Source organism: Vanellus vanellus (genome assembly GCF_965231255.1).
Source record: "Vanellus vanellus genome assembly, chromosome: 3".
In the NCBI taxonomy this organism is placed as follows: domain Eukaryota; kingdom Metazoa; phylum Chordata; class Aves; order Charadriiformes; family Charadriidae; genus Vanellus; species Vanellus vanellus.
Genome location: NC_138907.1, coordinates 46,801,309 through 46,822,347, shown reverse-complemented (window position 1 = coordinate 46,822,347; position 21,039 = coordinate 46,801,309). Strand labels below are relative to the sequence as shown.

The following is a 21,039-nucleotide window of genomic DNA, read 5'->3' as shown; positions in this document are numbered from 1 at the left end:
GAACTGTTGTTTGATATCAGTTGGAGAACTCGGCTAGTCTTAGAGGGAAAAATGCCAATGCCTCTTTGTGCTTTTTCACAAAGGCTTAGTGTTTTCATAAATTGGAGTTTGATAGAGACCTGTATCTTGTCAGATGACATAGATGGTTCCTGACTTTCAGATTCTTGCTTTCAGCAGTGCTCTGGGTTGATGGCTCTGAGGCATGTTGAGATTAATTCTTCTTCATGCCTGTATCTCAATGTCTGGCTCCAGCATACACAGCTATATATTGGGGTGTCTTCCCACAATGGTCACTTTATGTTCCATGGAATAAAATTTACTACCGTGTGTTGCTGTAAGTGATGCACTTTTTGGCAAGCCTGTTAAGTAATTTACAAAATATGCCAGTGACCCTCCTAATCCAACTCCCAAACAGGCATGCAGACTGACTGCTATGCTGTTTGTCTTTTTATCTCATTTCCAAAGGAGACTGCTGGATGTTACTGGCTTTCAGTGAACTTCAAGGATAATTTGCTGTAGCTGAAGTTCCAGCATGATATGTGACCAGACAGCAGAAAATCATCGCCTCCGTTGCAGAAGTCAGGCAGTCATGTAACAACTTACTGTTCTTCTCCCCTGTTACCTAAGCTGTTATCCTTGGAGGGGGAGAGAGGGTCGAGTAAGCTCTTTGGCTGTTCCTTTTCTGGGGTTTTGTGGTCAAAGGAGGAATGTTAGGTGAGGAGAGCTGTGAAGGAAAGGCACTCTCACCCCATGGAAAAGCTCTGCTGTGATCTGGTGGGGACGAGGGAAAACCCCTGTGCAGTCTGTGGAAGGGGGCAGAGGTGTCCCTCTTTCCACTGACTGTCAGGGGAGCCAAGGTGACAAACCTGTGAACCTCAGTGCATGCACTTTTGGTGCCTAAATGTAGGTGGCATGAATATTTCTCTCCCCAATCTTTCTCTGGTTGGTAAAAAGGAGGGTGATGATTTCATGAAGCCCTCACGATCATGGAGATCAGGTCTGGGTGTTTTCCCTACTCTCAGCATGTCCCTTCCTCTCCACTAGTAGCGGTAGTGAGTGGTGCAAAGGCATAAGAGAAGGGAGATGTGAAAGAACCAGAGATTGAAAGGCATGAGCTGAGTGGGAGCTATGAGGGAGGGCAAAGTGATTATGTAGGGAAGCCTGTGTGCACACACGTCTGTGCTATTGGGTGACCCTTGAGCCTTGGAGTCACTTTCAGTTGGGCATCCTTTACCATGTTGAAAGAGAATTATATGAGACTTGCAACAACCATTTATTGGTTAACACACGTAGTAAATTGCTGAGGCTAATATGCTCCTGGGCTATACTTGTTATCCCCAGCGCAGGCACTTGAGAGCATCTGGTGGCTCAGCATTCACCAGTAGCTATCGCTCCTTGGAATAGATTGTGTCTCAGTATTGCTGAATTGCCATCTTCCAAACCTCTGCCTTTTTCTTCAGGGTTTTGGTGCCTTTTCTCATTGATAACTTTCACTCGAGCCTTTGAGTTGTTATTGCTGATTAAAATCTTATCGTTGTTGGGGTTTTGTTGTCCCCCCCCCCTTTTTTTTTTCTTTTAATTCCTGCATTGCTCTGTGGTGACTGATTCAGTCTGGGCACACGGCGCTTCCTGTGGCAGAGAATTCCTCTTCCAAATGTATGTGTCTGGGGTCTCTTGCCTGCTTCTATATGGATTTTCTTACTTTACCTTTCAGGATCACATCAATCATTCAGTTGCACTATGTTTCATAAAAGTGTTGGCATGTGTTATTGCTTAAAAGCAAGAATTGTGATTCAAATATGCTGGAATTCTGTAAAATATTTCAGAAGATAGTAGGCTGTCCCCCATTTGCTATTTGTTTTTTCAGTGGTGCAAACACACTGGCAGTGCTTCAAAAATCTTACATTTCATAGAATGATTTAGGTTGGAAGGGACCTTGAAGATCATCGAGTTCCAACCCCCCTGCCATGGGCAGGGACACCTCCCACTGGACCAGGCTGCTCAAAGCCCCATCCAGCCTGGCCTTAAACACCTCCAGGGATGGTGCATCCCCAGCTTCCCCAGGCAACCTGTCCCAGTGTCTTACCACTCTCACAGTGAAAAATTTCTTCCTAATATCTAATCTAAATCTACCCTCTTCCAGTTTAAAACTGGTACCTCTCATCCTATTGCTACGTTCCCTGATGAACAGTCCCTCCCCAGCTTTCCTGTAGACCCCTTTAAGTACAGATATGCATGGCTAAATACTTTTCAGGCTTTGATTTTTCTAAAAATGTAGGCGGTATCTACAGCAAAAAGAAACTGTGTACAGGAAAGCATAGATGATCCCTTCTGGTAGGATCTACCAGTAGTTAGTTCTATCACTCTAGAGCTACATAAAAGTATGTTTTTACTACTAGATGATGTATGTTCCAAACTTAATCACATATTACTACTTTTCCGAATTTCTTTTTTTATACAGAACAAAGTACCCAAATGAATACATGCGTAATTTGATTATAAAGCTTATAGATGAAACTTTATTCCAGTGCCTCACCACCCGCAGTGAAAAATGCTTCCTGATAGCTATCTAAATTTCCCCTTTTCCACTTTGAAGCCATTACCCCTTGTCCTATCGCTACATGCCCTTGTAAAAAGTCCCTCTCCAGCTTTATTGTAGGCCCTCTTCAGATACTGGAAGGCTGCAATAAGGTTTCCCTGAAGCCTTCTCTTCTCCAGGCTGAACAACCCCAACTGTCTCAGCCTGCCTTCATAGGAGGGGTGCTCCAGCCCTCTGATCATCTTTGTGGCCCTCCTCTGGACCTGCGCCAACAGGTCCATGACCTTATGCTGAGGACTCCAAAACTGGACACAGAACTCCAGGTGGGGTCTCACCAGAGTGGAGTAGAGGGCCTGAATCACCTCCCTCGACCTGCTGGCCACACTTCTTTTGATGCAGCCCAGGGTACAGTTGGCCTTCTGGGCTGCAAGTGTGCATTGCTGGCTCATGTTCTGACACATTTTTAGCTTTTTCTCTTTTCTTTGTGTGAAGCTGAATGATATTTATTTTCTTCAATTTTTGTTTCTGGTGTTGGAGTCGGTTTGTATTCTCATTAATCACAGAGTGGAGGATTTTCAGCCTTGAGTTGCACTGCCATTGGTAAATACCATGGTGGCAAATGCCCTAAGCTAAACTAAATTTTCACTTTCTTATGTATTATTAAAGGTAGTGCTAGTCTTTGAAAAATTAGCCTATAGATAATGATAAATAATGACCAATCTACTCTTTCTTACATTTAAGCCATTGTCCAGTATGTATGCTTTACTGTTATGCAAAAATTGCTCCTTTGCTTGTACCACAATAAACATAGTTTCTGTAGGGATGGGACGTACCTCTCTCCTTCAGGTATGAATAATGGAAGCTATGAGCGTTTCAAACCATATTTTTAGTCAATTTGTTGCTGGCAAATGGTATCAAAATAATGGTTTGTTACTTTGAGGCTACTAGATGGGCAACAATCTACCCAATATAGGAAAATCTGACAGTGAGCTTTTATAATGGACATGAGTTCGTGGCATGTAACTATGTATAGAGAAAATATACTTAATATGCAGAGCACTATTTAGCTGTAGTATACAGCCATACAAGTAAAATTCTGGGAAGAGAGGAAAATAAGGTAAATATACTATTTATTTTTACAGTGAGTAAAAGCAACTATGTTGTTCCTGGGGATGTGTTGTTTTTTTTTTTTTTTTTTAATTTTATTTTATTTTTCCAGTTGGGGTGGTTTTGCTTGATTTGGTTAGTATTTTTGGCCTTCACATCGAGCCGTCAGAACTTACCTGATGTCCCTGTCTGTAGAGAGTGGGGGATGAAGGATGCATGTGAGGAGAGCGCCCTAGAGGGCAGGATTATGGAGGAATTTTAAACTGGATTTTTGTTGCTGTCTCTTGAAGATAACGGTGAGGTTCAGCCCCTCAAAGTGAAGTGTATAGACTCGGCTCCTTATGACAGCATACTGCAAGCATGTTATTCAACCTGTTCAGAGCATTGGATACTTTGAATTAGCTGGAAAGTCAAAATATGACTTTCTAGTGTTGTAGAAGTGTAATTAGTTCAGCCAAGTTCATGTGAAATGATTTCAGATTTTGTTATCATCCCAACTGTACTCCACATGGTTATTCCTCCCCTTCTCCTCCCCCCCATTTTGTCCAAGCACTGTTGATTCCATGTATTTATTGAAATTGAAATTGAATAGATTTAAGATTCTGATAGAGCAGCAGACTTTCTAGCCTGGATGTTTATAAACAGATTTCTCAATTTGTGGGTTCCCCCATTTGGTGTGCCAGTTTGCGCCCAGTATGTTTATATGAACATGTATGCAGTGGCTAAAACTGCGCGTTGCTAGTAAGCATCACTGCGAGGCAGGAGGAAGGATGGGAAAAGTGGCATTTCGCCCTTCAGTCCCCTTCATAGAATCCCTGTCTCGTGTCTTGGTTTAGATCAGAAGCTCAGCTTTGGTCTTAGACTATTAATTCTGCAGTTTTGTTGTCTGTACAGATTTTCTGAGTGAGCAGTCCTATTAACTTCAGTGATTTTTTTTGAGTTTCCTGGAAAGACTTAGGACTGACTTTATTTATCTAATGTCACCCAGCTAGAACTCTCCCAGTGGTATGGCTAAAAAAACATAGCTCTGAGTGGTTGACAAAGTAACAGTTATTATGTTTACTTAGGCAAAATAATTATTTTATCATAAAAAAAAGGAATTTTAACATTTTCAGGATATTAGCAGAATAAAATATTTTGACACATGTCTTCAGAATGTTTCTACAGCATCCAATGTGACTTTGTCTCTTAATAAACAAAACCCCCAGGAGGGCATGTTTTTTAATGCTGGCAGCTAGAGATTATATATTAGTTTTTAAATTAACCTTCTTACGGCATTTAGAAAGCAGTTATTTTGGTTGCTGTGATTGAGGTCACTGATGGCACTTGTGGTGCATGCGTTTGTAAGCTCTTCTGACTTTTCACTGCAGAATTCCAGATATTTCTGCTGTCAGGGGGACCTGCACCAGGCAGTTTTGGCTTTTGGGTATATATATCTGATGCCATTTCCTCATAGCCTCAGTTTGATATAAACTTCCCTTCTGGGAATTAAGATCCATTCAATATGTATAAAACTTTCATGTGTAATATCATACCTTTTTCCTTGCTGTCTTCTGAAATCTAAGAGCAGGCTCCAGACTCTAATGAAGAATCTCTTGCCTTCATGTTTTATTAAGGCTCTTGTGCGTTGATGCTTCAGATGAGTTCAGGTGAAGTAAAGGTGCACTGTTTAATTTTCAGTCTTCTTGCTTTAGAAGCTTCTGAATATCTGCCATTTTTCCAGTGATTTTGTCTTGCCTATCTTGCTGCTGTGTTTTGACCATTTGGAAACATGTGACGGATTAAGATAAAATTTGTGCTGCCATTTCACAATAAATGCATTATCAAGCCGTAAGATCCTAGTATTTGTAAAGCATATTTATAGTTATTTAATTGTGTAATTCTTTGTAAGCTAGAACTGGCAAATGGGGTTTTAGCTGAGAATTAGAAATAGGGGAGTTTTGAACTCTTAAACAAAAAAGGTCAGCTTTAAGCAAAGAAAAGGGTTGGACTGAAACTACCATAGCCTTAGGATTAAATAAAAAAAATATAATCCACCAAACAAGGCTATCATAGTTAAAATGTTCAATCGTTAAACGTGATTTACTTGATACAGTCTCTTCCAAACTTTTCAAAAGTGCAGTCTCCTTTTAGCACGCCTGTCCTCATGTGGCCACTTGAGTTTGCAGCAGCATCTTTCCTCCAGGAGGATGGTTATAATTATTTGCTGGAAGTGCTTACGTTCATTCTTATGCTGTGGAGGAATGGATCTGCTCTCAGCAGCTGGCAGTGCTTTGCCGTCTTCCAACCAGTGTAAATACCCATGTCCCATTCTTGCTCCCCTGTCCTGAAGGAAATGAACAGCACCCAAACCATTCCTGTGGAAGACTGTGACTAACGCTTTTGAGATACTGGGTAAAAAGGATTAAGGATACTGTGATGTGGATTTGATGTTCTGGATTATGTCTTAATTTTCTAAAATAAATTTTTAATTGATCTGTTGTGTATAAGCAATAGTTTATTATATTTCTGAAAAATAAGCTGAGACACCTTTATAGCTGAATAATGCTGTTAGTATTATAAAGTTATTTCAGGAGTCTCAAGTCATTGCACATACTTCAGAAGCTGATGAGACGTCTTATGTGTGACTGGATGTGCCTTACATTAATATTTGCTTCAAGGCTAAATATTCTAAGTGCATTTACTTACTAGATGCCTTTACTTATTAGATCATACCACAAAATTTTGGCTAAGTTATGATGATGATAGAGTTTAGATCTTGTGCTAGAGATCTGTTGTCTTGTATTTGGCAAGTCTAGATGGAAATTATTTTTGTCAAGTATTCATTAGATTGCAGCGGCTTTTTTGCAGGTTTTTGTGGGTTTTTTCTTCTCTCCTCCCTCCCCCCCCCCCCCCCCCCCCCCCCCTTCGCCCCTAGCCAAGCAGCTGAATCATTGAAAAGACACAGGTACAGCTGTGTAAATGTATCATTATAATGGTTACTCTATTGCTGTGTCAAAGTCATTTAATAGCTGAGCATCTCACTGTTATCGTGAATTTATACTTAAGACTTCTCTGTGAGGTAAGGAAACGTTCCTCTCCAGGTTCTTATAAAAATAGTTTTCAGAAAGGTTAAGTGAGCATTTGTTAGTAGGCTACACTGTAAACCAGTTGGGAATTGAACTTTTGACTCTGTATCCCTTTCCAAAGGAGCCAAATGTTTTTAAAAACTCCAGAGCAGCGTGAGCTGGTGATACTGAGGTATTCTGCCCGTCTCTGAGGTTTTATACTTCAAGGAGAGCCAGAAGCAGAGAGTTTTGACTTCTAAATTTGTTCTCTCAGAAGAACATCTCTTGATGGTCTTTGCACAGGGTACATGCCATTTAAGAAATGCAACCTCTCATTTATAAACAACCTGCCGGTGCTTGTTGTGAACAATGGCATAGTGCTGCTTTGTTCAAGGAGGAAGTACTTCAGGGTCTAGCAGATTGATAGCATCTGTTTAAAAAGTATTGTAAGTTGAGGTGTTCACCAAAACAAGAAGATGGTCTGACAGGTCACACCACAATAATCAATGAATTACAGTATGACACTGTCTGAAGTGTGGACCTTAGGAAAAGGTTTTCTCCAAAAATGTAAATTGTATCAATAATTGAAAAAAAAAAAAAAAAAAAACCAAAACGAAACCCAAAAAACTATTTCTGTGTGTATAAGGTTAAATGTGTTACAATTATGATTCTTTTTGTGGTATGTTAATTAAATGGATGATTGCAAAGCAGTTTCTTACCCCCGCACCCCCCCAAATTGGTCTTTCAGTTGCTGTTGGGCGATATAGTTGCTTAATTTCCCGTTTGCTGTGTAATTTACTGATGTTGCAAGTGTCTGCTTCATTTTCTCTTTCCTCCCTCTCCCCCCTGCCCCCCACAAAACATGCAGGAAGTAATTTCGGTACTGCGAAGGATCTGACAGAAGAAATAAGATCACTAACATCTGAGAAGGAGGGGCTGGAAGGACTTCTCAATGAACTGCTGGTTCTGAGTGCTCGAAATGTTCGAAAATTGGAGAGAATTAAAGATGATTACACCAGACTGAAACAAGAACTTGAACAAGGAGAGGCTGCCTTTGGTAAGTAGTTCACAGGCTGTCGCAGCTTTTGCTCAGTCACGAGAGCCTGAAAGTCTACTGGGTTTGACGAACCATCCTGCGTTTCACAAAATGCACTGATTTTTCTGAGGGAAGTTTGGCCAGGGCCTAGATAAGCAATATGCTGAATATGCTCTCCGCTGTTTCCACTGGAAGGTGGACTGAGGGGGAGCAGGGATATCCCAGCAATATACAACCTTTGGAGATCTGTCTTAGCCCAATTCTCAAAAACTTTCTTTTCTAAGCCCATTTTTGTGATGATGATGATGATACTGTGCATTGATTCACATACAGAGAAACAATAGAAGCATATTTAGTATATGTAACTAAATATTTAGTATTAATAACATATTTGGTGACGAGTCTGAACGTATGAGGTGCAAGGGATTCCTGGTTCTGAAGGCGAGGGTTCTCTCTGTAAATTTATGCTTGAGGGGGGAGTTAAACAGCTTGCCAAACACAGCTCACACACAACTATAAACAGCGTGCTTGGGTTGTAGTGTCACAGTGGAATTGGGGAAGTTCTGTGCAATCACTGGGAAAGCTATTGACAACCAAATAGCAAAGTCATTCTTAGACTTGGCTTATCCTTTTGTCTGCTGTACCCTCTCCTGAAGCTAAGCAGATAAAGTGGCCTTGCTGCTTGATTAAATGAAAGGCTGAATAACATTTAATTGACTACAAATGTACAGTTACTATAGTTACCTCTAAACAGCTAAGTATAATTCCGAGAGCTACTTTAAAGCTCTAGGCGTTTGAAATGTCTTTCCCTTTTCAGGATCTTATGAGCAGTAGGTTGGTTGAAGAGAGGAAAGTGCCTCTGTTTTAAAAGTATATGAAGTTTCTCACAGGCAAGTGGATAGGCAAGAGGTATTTTAAAACCAAAAAGTGTTGTCGGCAGTGGAATACGTCTATTTTAAAGATGCATGGAGGAATATATATGCGCACACACACACACAGTCTACTAGATACGAACTTTCTTGGAAAACTAGATGGTTAAAAATTTAAAAAATGATTCCTCAAACTAGTGCATTGTTACCTAAGCGGTGTGATTTAACCCCACATCAGGCAATACTTCCTCATTGCTTGGATTTGCCAAGTGAGTTGAAGGGGCTTCTGACCTTGCAATCTGTCCATTTTGTTGCTCCTTTGTTTCTAGGACAATTAAATTTCCTATAATACACATGCACTTCTCATTTGTATTTTTCTTCAGCAGGGTTTTAAACAAAACCTGTGCAAGACTTGCTGAAGCAACAGAATTGTTTGCAGTTCATAGATTCTTTTTTTTTCCCCCTTTGCATTTATGTAGCTGTAATGAGGTGTTGTCTTGGTCTGACCTCTCCTGTCCTACAATTTGTGACAATAAATTGCAAAACGCTGGATGTTTACTATGTGCATTGTTCTTTTAATTTGTTGTGATTCTGTAGGCATAAGGAGAAATTTATCCATGTGTAAAATAAAACTCTATCAACCCCTACTTGTCAGAGATAGATAATTGAAGTCTGAGATCTTCCCTTTTCCTCGTCCCTGCCTCCTTGCATGTAATCTCCACCATTTTCTCCTTTAACAAATGGAAGCTCACTTAGGTTTGAGAACAGTAGCATGAGTTTGATACCAACACATTTAATTGAATAAAAGCCTTCTGATGCGCTCTGGAAAATAGTAAACAGATTGTATCTTAAAGATGGCATCCACTTTTACGAACCAGTTCTTATTTTGTACAGGACTTTCATGTTTGAGGAATAAAGCGTAAACGATTGGAATGTGATTTTTGTTACCATTTGGTTTTGCTGCTGTTCAAAAGAACTGGAGAGAATTGCGTTGGCTTTGTATGCACCGTGAAAGGTGCGATTTGTGTCGGGGTGGCTGAGCTGACTTGCTGCACGGCCACAGGCTTTGTGGTTCATTTAAGCCAGTAAAATCCATGTTGCTGCTGAGATGAGCGGTTTTGCCTTTTCCTCCTCTTCCTGCCCCATCCCATACGCCAGCTCACTGCTGACCAGAAGCCCGACGTGAGCAGGGCGTTAGCACACCCATGAGACCCACCAGCACGTGGTGGGATTGCTGGCATTGGCATAAGGGACACGGCAGGGGTGTGGGGCTTGTGATGGGGAATGTGTTGACCCACTCCTGTTGGTGATGCTGTGATTTTGGGAGAGTATAGTCTGGCAGGAAAATGGCTCCTAAAACACTTCTGCTGCTTCAGCATGAGCTCAGCTGCTCTGTGCTGTGGGTTAAATTCGTGTGAGTGGTTGGTCCCATTGCTCGGTGCAGCCCCTTCCTGGTTAGTTTGACTTTTCCCTCTGTAGCTATGAGCCAGGGAGAGGAATCCTTTCTCCATCTAACTCTACTAACTGAGGATGTTACTGTCCTCCAGCTTTTTTACTGTCTGCCTGCCCAGAGTTTATTAGGGAGCCAAATTAGCCATGCTCACTTGAACAGCAAAAATGATCTGGGCTAGGCTGGCTGGTCCGTGTCCAGGTGTGCAGCAGGGATGTACCTGCGATTCCTCCTTGCGGCACAGTTGTGCTACGCTTTGGCTCAACCCTATGAAATAGGTGTCCATCTATAAACTAAACATAGGTTACTGAAAGTAACGTAGAGAAAGAGGTCCCTTAGTCATCTTGTCTTTGAATGTTTATTCTAGTTTAAGTAAGTTAGTGGATTTATATGCCTTTCAGTGTAGAAAGGAGATGCTTCATTTTTCTCCAGGAAAGGTAATCAAATTGACTGGAACTTTTGTCTCCTCTCATTCTTGCTTTCATGTTGTTTCCAGGGAATAATCTTCTTTCTCTGCATCAGGAGCCCTCCCTCTTTTTTTGATACAGCGCCTTTAAACCTTCTGCGCAGGTATTCCCACACATAGCTATTTCTACATCATCTGGCACTTGAACTGTTATCTTTTGTGCCTGTGAACTTCCCAAAAACTTATTTTGATTTTTTTTTTTAACTGAAGATATAATACCACTTTGTCTAGAAAACATTAAACAAAGAAATTGAAATGCTAAAATATGTGTGTATGTTTGTCTTTCTCTTGTGTATAAATTGATCATCCATTTTTTTTACTTCATTAATAACTGTTGATTTCTCACAGTAATGCAGATATAAGGAAGCAGACGTCAAGGGAAGAGACTTAATCACACAATAATCAGAGCTGGAATTTTAAATAGGACACATCATTAGCATGTTAATGAATTTTCTCACTTTGTGCCAGCTGCCCAAGTATAAAAGATATTGCAGATGTAGTGCAAAAATCAGGCTTGGCTTACTGTGTGCTGAGAGCTGTCAGTGCTCTCTGTGAAGGAGATTTGACAAAAATCCCTTCATATTTTTAGAGATGCTCAAAAATATGTTTTTTCCATTCGGTAATAGAAGCATCAACAAGTAATGCTATTTATTAGCATTTTTAGGAGGAATAGTACTAATTTTCCCTTTATTCTAAGGGCATCAGAACACTTCTATAAGGGATCAAGTGTTATTGCCATTCTACAGATAGGAAAGCCAGGGACACAGAGGTCATGTAATTTTACCTGAAATGATGGTGAAACTGAGTTTCCTGATTGGTCTAACATCAGTCACGATTGAATTAATCACTTGCAATAAACAGATTTGAAATCAAGTGATGCTCTGTGTGAGCTTTACATTCTTCTAGGCTGCAGGTATTTCTGTAGCCGAAGACATAGTGGTTCTGGGAAAATCACTGAAGGTCTTGTGCTTTACTGTTGAGCAGATCTGCCTTATAAAATTAGAAGTTTCTGTTATGGCAAGGAAGAGAACTGCTTTGCAGCCCAAAACAACCAAAACCCTGTTCCAGACAAGTGAAGCTTAATTACTTGCCTGTCTGCCAAACTGCTGGGTTGTGCTTGTAAATCCTGGCTTGGGTTGATTGGCATTTGTAACCCAGGGCTGGAAATGAAACCTACCCTCTTGTCTCGATTTCCTCATTACCAGTATTGATGGGCAGGTTTTCCTGCCTCGTTTGCTGAATTCCTTTTCTGGCTGTACTCAGCCATTTTCTGCCCCTATTACACTTTTGGGAAAGCATCTCCTGGTAAATAATGTATGTATGCACAAAACTGGGGGGGGGGGGGGGCTGTATTTCACGATCTGATTGCTAGGTTGTGCTCACCAAGTGATCTTAAGTAGAATTTCTACACTGAATTAATTTCTAGAGGAAATATAAAATAAAGGCTATCATGCACATCAAAATAGCTTTTTAACCCTCTTTTAAAAACTACTGTTTGGAGGCCGATACTTCGGTCTCTACTGCTCAACTCTAATTGACATCATTGAGTTTTACTGTCTTAAAAATTGCTTGTGTCAGTCCTAAAGCGCTTACCAGCCTGCTTGTAGAGTGAAGCTTTCTGGAATTGAACAGATATATTTATTAAATAATGAATTAGATGTTACAGAGGGGTTTCTTAGGAAGCTGGAGTTTTCTTTCACACTCAGTATTTCTTTCTCTTGTTCAATGCGCACACTCTGCACACTTGGGCAGAATATCTCGTAGCTTTTTGTCCTCTGACAGAAGAGAATCCTATCCAAGTCAATTCTATATTTAATTTGATTTTTTTTTAAATTATGTTTTTGGTTTAGCTACTTAAGAATAAAATGTGTTCAGAATGTACTTTGAAGAATAACAAAAATTCTCCTACTCTTTTTACAGTCATTGTTCAAAAAGCTGCATGTTTGGCCGTTATGGAGGATGCAATTAATTAGTCTAAAGCTTAATATCATGTGGACAGCAAAAAGCACTAGTTGTGCTGCTTAAAGTAATACTGGCTTTGCATACTGGAATATTGATGAAAAGCAGGTTCTGTGCTTCATATACAATTGTATAGGATGTGATTTACCAAACTGTTAACGGCCATTTACTGCAAAGCACTTTACGCTCTTTCAAAGACATGTTTTTATTCTGACAGATTCAACACTGAAAGCCTTGTAATAGAAGCACATGCAACATGCTTCCCACTGGGAAACCTTTCTTCTTTTTAAAGTTTTAAATATTTGCTTTTAGTAATAACCGTTATACAAAAGCTTCTCTATCTTTCTTCATAACTGATTTTTGTCGTGCTTTTTGAAAATGTCTAAAGATTGAGCTTTATACTGCTTTTAATTATTTCAAAAATACCAACTCAGTATCTGCCTATGACAAGAGAAAAATGATTCCACGTTATGCTTTACTGATTTTTTTTTTTTTGTGTGTGTGTGTGGTGGTTTTAATTTCTTCCCTCAGTGCTGTTTTTTCTGCACCAAATAGGCTTTCCATATTGTTTCCACAGTTCATCCTGTGTTTGAGTGATTATCTTGTTCTAAACTGAAAAGCTGGACCTTTTGATAGGTTCTGTTTAAATAAATCATTAAAGGAGAACCACATAGTGTGTAACAGATGGGCTTCCTTGAGGAAGGAGCTGCACTGAGTCTCATTGTGTGTCCACTTCTAATTTGTGCAAGGTCATTACGTTCTGCATGTCATACGTATATGGAATGCTTGTTGTCATTCAAGCGAGTGGTGAAACGGAACGACCTATTGCTTATGTCTGTGGCCATCTCTAAAGAGCGATCTTGTCAGATTTAGCCAGCGTTCACTCTACTGAGCTTTCGCAGGAAGCATAAACCCCTCAGTGGTGATGCAGGAACAGGACTGACACTGCAGCTGGTAGCATCCTTTATTCTGAGCTGACATTCGGCTGATGCTCCGAAGTAGCGCTCTGCAGCCTTCTGTCAGGCAGCATGGAAAAGCCAGGTCAACGTAAGAAAAGAAAAGGAAAAAACAACAATAAAATCCCCAAGATGCTTAACCTTGCAGAGCTCCTTTTGTGTTGTCATGGCCAAATATGGCATGAGTAATTGCACTCTGCTCATCAGTATTCTCGCTGCTGTTTCGTTTGAAAAATTGGTATTTCTGCATTTGCTTGGACTTGTACTGTTATGCATATTGCGTGCTTGTCTACTTTTCATAGATTGTGAGCGTGATTCTCATTTTCTTGGGTCATTTTTAAAGCACTTGGGTTCTTTCAGATTAAGTATATCCATATACATCTTTTGGTCTTATAATTCTATAATGTTAGTCACTGCATTTTGAATTGTTACCCAGCTTTTGAGGACCTAATTCACATTGATGGTTTTAATTCTGTGTCATCCTTCCACAAAATCTTTATAAAATAAGTAAAAAACCCCAATTTTTTTACTAACATCTGTTTAAATATTATTTAATCGTAAGTAGTTGAGGGTTTCTTATGTAATTGCCTTTTTTTCATAAATATTATCTGTAGAATTTAGTAACATATAAAGAGTAAGTTCTGCTAAGCATTTCCTATAGCTAAAACGGTAATACATTTTTATTTTAGACATCGATTTTTGTCAGGATTGAAAAGACTGGAAACCAGTCTGTTTTAGCGTAATTAAGTTTGCCATATGTCTTGAGTCACTTGTAATTGTGTTTCTTATAATGGCGATTATAAAGGTCATCTTGTCTGATGTTGTTCATTTAAATATGTAAAATACTTTATGATTTTTCACTTGAAGGATAGAGATTTAGTTTGTATAAATGCAATGGAGGTATTAAATTTAATCTGGCCATTCTGTATAATTAGATGCAAATATCTGTAATGCAGAAAATATGAAATGTGTGTTCAGGCAACTTGAACTGACACAGCAGCTTGGTTCAAAGCCCACTGATATCTGTGGGGGTCTTTTGATCAGGCCATTTCTCTGTTGATGCTCAAAGGTGAGCTTCTCTTCTATCTCTTTCTTTTGAGATCTGATGGTATGAACTTTACTGAAATGCTTTATATACCTATGTAGTACTCTTTCTTTGTAGAGAGCAGTATGACCTAATTACATACAGAATAATAACTCCTGAAATGACCCGGTACTGGTTTTCCAGTCATAGAGGTGGTTATGTACGAGGTACAAGAAGTAGAGCTTGGTCTGAAGATTTATGCTGCTTCCTCTTTTCAGGGAAAATGATGATCTTGTCTTTAACTACAATAAGCAGTAAGGACATCAAGGTTTCTTAAGTTGTAGTGCAACAGAAATACAGAGTGGCTCTGTTGGAATCATGGAAATGCAATCCGATGGTAAAAAGTGTTACTGACCAGCCTTCTGCTGTGATGAGAGATGGGCAACCTCAACCCTGTCATGCAACACATGCTTTTATGTGCTGGTGTACATACAAACAAACAAGCAAACAAGCAGGAAGTTTGACAGAACAAGAGGGAATGGATCCAGGCTCCAACAGGGTAGATTTAGACTGAACATTAGGAAACAATTTTTCACAGAAAGAGTGGTCGGGCATTGGAATAGACTGAGCAGGGAGGCAGCTGAGTCACCATCCCTGGATGTGTTTGAGACGTTTAGATGTGGTGTTGGGGGATATGGTGTAGGGGAGAACTTTGTAGACTAGGGTAGATGGTTGGACTCGATGATCCCAAGGGTCTCTTCCAACCTAGACAATTCTATGATTCTGATAATATGTCAGGCAACTTGTTCCTTTACATCTGAAATGCTATTGCCAGCCGTGTACACAGTGCATTAAATTCTGGGGGGTGTGTAATATCAAATTATTCCTGGCTTTCCATCTCTGCTCTGGGTTTTTGCATTACTCCACTTTTTAGCTCAGCTGCTTCAACTGATTGATTTGCAACAGGATAAATGTGAAGCAACGCAGATGAGTGAATTTGGATTAAATTTGGAAGTATATACCACCAATTTTCATCATTCTTCATCAGATTCTAATTCTGCAGCTGCATCTTCTGAGATACTGGGCTCAGATTGAACTTCCACAATTTTTTTTTTTTTTTTAATGACCGTAGTTAGTTTCAGAAGGAATGAGATGCTAAGATGACAGAAAGCTAGGATTAAAAAAGAAAGAAAAAATAAAGTGCCTTTTGCTCATTGGACAGATGTAACATGTTCCTGTATGCAATTCTAATTACCTTAGCACAACACTAGCCCTCGTTATGACAAGCAAACACTCTCTAAGGTTTGCCACTCCTTCTGGAGTTTGAGCAGGTAGTACGGTCATGCTACTGTACTTTGTTTTATTTCACGGTGAAGCTCTTTTTTTCCTGATGGTGTACATCTGCCATTTCTAGATCTTGCATTAAGAGAATTCCAGTTTTGGCCGAAAGATAAGGTTGTGTGTCTCTGGAACGGCTTAGAGGCAGGCAGAAAGGTGGAACCTGTCTGAGGGTAGTGGGGTGCTCAGGAGAGAACCAAGAAAACTGCCGACATATGTAATTATACTTAGCAGATAGGATCCAATTACTTTTCAAAGAAAGATAAATACTGCTTTCCTTGTCTCACAGATGAGGTAACTTAAGTAATCAGTTTTGTGGTTCTGTTCATTTTGCCGTTTCTTCTAGGTACTGCCTGTATGTATGTGGTCAGGACCTGTTGGGTGGGATTACAGCATGTATTTGACAACTTGATCCTGAACTATTAACAAGTCGGAAGTATGAAAACAGAGTTTAGTCTCTTAAAAACCTGAAGTTTTATTGAAAAAAGTCAGTAAACAGTTGGCCTAGCATTCGCAGGTTTCTTTAAGTTATATTAATTTCAGTTTTGATTCTTGATGTCATACAGCAGGGTTTTCTTTGATTTCTTGGGGTTTTTTTGAGATTGTTCAAGTTATGTTAACACGACATGATATTTTCAGGTCGCAAAAATGGGCAAAGGACTTTTTGGAATGCTTTGCCTCATTTACTTTCTTTTGAGGATGCACATAGAGATGGATAGGATATTTAAGGAATAGTGTCAGTTTGTTTTCAAGTAGCACTTTAGTGTAACCAACCAGGCAGTTATTCTTCCAAAAATTCAAGCTTTCTGCAGATTGAAGATAAAAATAGTACAGCATTTTACATTCAGTAATGTTTTGGACTTTATTTAATTTTTTTAGCTGTAAGCAAGAAAATGTTGGTTTGGGTCATCTGGGATCACTGATGTAAAATTCGTATCCTAGAAAAGGGTTATACTGCAGCAGAACCGGAGTGATGTTTAACTTTACAGGTATTTTTTCAGATTTATATGTATTTTAATTCAAAATCTTAACACATTACTGCATTTCCACTCAAAAGTTTTCATTCAAGAGTTTTGGCAGTGTTCTCGGGTTACAGTGTGCAAGTTCAATTCTATGCTTGCATAAATGCGTGCAATTTGTAAAGAATTATACCTCCTTGCGTTGATGGTAAATTCCACCTCAGCGACTGAATGAAAAGTCGGATGATTTTCTGAGACATTATGTTTCATCTTTGCTTTGATATTGACTGGCAATATTCAAATACAGCATCTAGGAGTATGAACATCTAAGCAAAAGAAACCCCTGGGATACCATTCCACTCTGGAATACAAGATGTGCCTCATGAAGTACAGGATTTTTTTTTCCAGTTTTTGTTCCTGTTGATTGTCAGGTGCAGAGTAGCTAGATCTTTCTGCCTCCTTCTTTCTTGTTGCTGGATTAAGGTTTCCTTTGAGGTATTTGCAAATACAGTAGTAAAGATACGAGATAAATGAAGGTTTCTGTAATTAAGATATTGTAAAATAGGGGCGTTATCATCCTCAACTGACTTTTCACTTAGTCACTTCGTTCCTTTTAAGTATATAGTTACTATCTGCTGTATAGTTTGTTACTTGCATCACCACAGGGTTCCAAGCATACTGCGGACTTTATACCCACAGATATGCAGAAGTATAACCAAATCTGGAGTAATGGAAAATATTTATCAAAAGATGAGGTAGGTATAATATCTGATGCTAAAAACACAATAAAAACACTGAAACTGTAAGCTCCTCTAGACAGCTGGGTTTTGTCCCCAAAATTATTTTAATGCTGCATGCATTATCCTAAAAAAGGCTTTACAATAGAAAACCTCCTCCAATTCACACCTTTTACCGGGATACAAAAGCAGAAATACAGAGAGTTTAAATGGAAGAAAGAGAGATTACTTGTTCTGAATATGATTCCCCAGAGAAAATGTATTTACAGTTCCTGGGTTTTTTCTCTAAGCTTTTTGTCTTTTTCTGTACTTCCATTAAATCCTAACTGATTACTCTGAGGCAATGGAAATCTTATTATTTAGAGCAGAGTTAAGTACCTTGGATCTCTTGTTCAGGAATTGAAAATTTGCATCCAAGAATTTTCTTCCTGCCTCTGCCTTGGAGACACAAACTGGAGTAAAAGGCAGAAAACCAAGGAATTGCTAATGCCTGGTGTTAGGAGCTGGAACTCTCTATCCTTCAGTTTGATTTCTTTTCTCACTGGAGCAGGAACAGAGTTTGCTCATGTTTTAGTTGATTTGTGCCACTGTTTCCTTTTATGAGGAGTAAAGGTAACAAGTGTTTCTGTTAAATTATGTTGTGAGGTCCGTGGTCCACAGACTCAATACTTAAGCACAGGAGAGCGTAGTAGCAGGCTATAATATAAGACCAGGGATTTTGTCACCTATAATGTGCAGCAGGAGCTAGCGATGACTATTATTTCTGGTTACCTGCCAGATTTCAACTGATAGGCTGGGATCACGTAAGAAATACATCAAACTCTATATTTGTAAGACTACTCTTTTTTTGTTGTTGTGTTCGAATGCTGTTATACGAAAATATGGTAATAGTAGGCAGAATATAATTAAAACTTTGAATCATGCTAACTGAAAAGAAGATTCAGTCATCATATTTGTGGAAGATGTGTTTGGTTTGATGTGTGTGTTGAAGGCGTGGGTAAAGATAAACAGGCAGTGTTTGCCAAGCTGCATAAGATTAAACAGTTCATTACCTGTTGGAATTATCAGCTGGAAGACACATTGCGTAATTTGGACCACAACCTTTATGTGCTTTTGGCTGGATTATAGCTCTTATCTAGTGAGGTGCATTGAAATATAATTAACAATGGGAGCTGGAAATGGCAGGCTGAAACTATGTGTATTTTTGTGCAGATAGACAATCCTATATCTAGATCAGAAGTCATAGTAACATATTCTTTACTAATTTTTTTCACAGTTCCTGTATTCTGAAACACTGTACAGAGAAAAATTATCTGTGCTCCATGCCAGAGAAAAACAAATAGGCACCAGCTGTGTCTCCTGTGGGCTTGACTTTAAGAACCTTTGGAAAATGTTAAATCCTGCAGAAAAGTGTGAATTGCAGATCTCTTGTATTCTTGATTTTGCGTCTTTTGTTTGAGAGAGAATTTTGAAAATACATGGAGGCAGAAATCCTGATTCGTTGGTATCAGTAAGAGGTTTACCTCCAGTTTCAGCAGAGTTCAGGGTTTCACCTCTGGCATTCTTCTGTATTGAAACTGCATTGTCCATTTCTGATCTGAGCAGCTTGGACGCAGGTCCTCTTATTTTGATGGAAGTGCTGTCCACATAAAAAAGAGCAGAACTTGATCAGAATTCTTTTAACTAGAAAATCCTTCAGTTTTATCACTAACTGATGCATTTTGCAGTTGGTAGACCTCACCTGTTAGACAAGAAACATATTTTATTTTGTAGTTTTTAAGCTAAAAGCTCATTACTTTGATTTTAGTCTAGTGAACTTATAGCCCTTTGATTTCTGCAATGAATTTTTTATTTTAGGATAGTGTTTGTTGTTAGGAGAAAAGTAATTTTCTTTACAAGTCAGAGCATTTCCAATGTGGCATTTCCAACAGAATCAGCTGTAGCATTCATTCTTGTTACTGCAATTAATTTTATTGCAGTGTAAAAGAACGACCTGAATGAAATGCATTGCTGTCATATTTTCAGGTTTCCAATATGCAGTCTTGTAGGTATGTAAATATTCTTAATTCTTATCTAGCAATCAAAATTAAAATTTACACATCCCAGCAGAAAAATGTGAAACCCTGGTATGTTTATTCCTTCTATTCAGTACCTGGGAAAAGAGCTGTGTAAGTACCAGTGTAACGTGCCATCACTTGTCAGCTCATGAAGTGGTCAGCCATGTTCTCCGATGGCAGGATATTATTGTAGGGGGAGAGATGTCATTTAAATAAGCCTTAGACACTGACTGAATTAACCAATGTTGTATTGTCCTTTTTAGCACCTTGGATGGAATTACAAAGGCATAGGTGTGAAAATTTGTTAGCTTAGCTCTTTTTTCTCTGCACGCTTTCTGTTTACATGCTAAATAATGACAGTTTTGGGAAAACTTAAAAATAACAACGGTCTAGAGAGGGACACAGCTATTCCTGCAACTTTCTGCTGCTGAGCATAGCTTTTGACATTTTCTGTGTGTACTTGGCTTAGTCTTTCACCAGCCCAAAAAAGCATGGATGGTGTGTCAGTGAAGCCTGAAGATGCTTCATGAGCAGATTGGCCAATAGTCAAAAAGATTTTGCCTGCACCCTGTCTGCAGTATGGCTTATGGACCAGAGGAAATGGAAAAATTGAGCCATGTATCTGAATAGTTTTTGCCAATGAGCCCGGGTAAAACCAGTTGCAGGTATGAGCCCTCTTTGTACTGCCATGATAGGCAGCCTGAGACAGGAGTGTGCCTATGTTCAGGTAGTTAAGAGCGTTCTCTGTTGCCTGGAGTGTGTCTTGAGTGAAATGTGAGCGTATTTGCGCTGATCACAGAATTGGTTTGGACAGCAGTTGAAAGAAAAAAAAGAAATCTTAGATTGTCATTTGAACTAGTCTTTCTCATTTTTTATCAAAAAAACCACTTTTTTTTTTGTATCACGAGTAGCTGTTTCCCTAATGTTGACAAAAGATAGAACTTGCAATGTTTTTAATGTTTGTTTCATATCTTTTGAAATGTCACAGACGACACTCGATGGAATGAAGTCTGTACTTTCAAAAATTCAAGATAATTTGTAGAGCAGTCGTGGGGGATAAAGGGTTGGGAGACAGACCTAGTCATGGAAGGCTCGGGGTGCTTAGTGCGTCTTCTCAGCCTAACGCACAGAAGTTCTGAGATCATGTGATGGCAGTCTGCAGCTGCCTGCTCAGAGACCAGAACTTTATAGTGGAAAGATCATTATGGTGATAGACAAAAGCAGAAGCGATCGCTTCTAATGGCTAGCGATTAAAGCTTGACAACTTTGGATTAAAAAATGAGTCATTCACCTTCTAACTGACAGGGCAATTAGCTTTTGCCAGAGTTCAGCCGAGATTGTTGTAAATTCCCAGTAACTCTTAGGGATTTTTATACCTAGTTCCAGCTGGAATGAATTCAGAGAAAGCTTACTGTCTGCGTTTTGCAGATGACCAGGATCAGTGAATGCAGTCATCTCTGCTAGACTTGTGATCTGGAACTGTTGTTTTATCAAT

The 21,039-nt window shown here is 39.3% G+C and overlaps 1 protein-coding gene across 1 annotated transcript in view; it reads left to right on the top strand.

Annotated features, from left to right (window-relative positions):
• The window catches only part of DISC1 (DISC1 scaffold protein), a 189,948-nt gene that overhangs the window by 72,655 nt on the left and 96,254 nt on the right, over positions 1 to 21,039 (top strand). Inside the window, exon 8 of the mRNA XM_082480189.1 lies at positions 7,562 to 7,750. Coding sequence (XP_082336315.1) covers positions 7,562 to 7,750 — 189 coding nt within the window. The remainder of the gene's footprint in view (positions 1 to 7,561; positions 7,751 to 21,039) is intronic.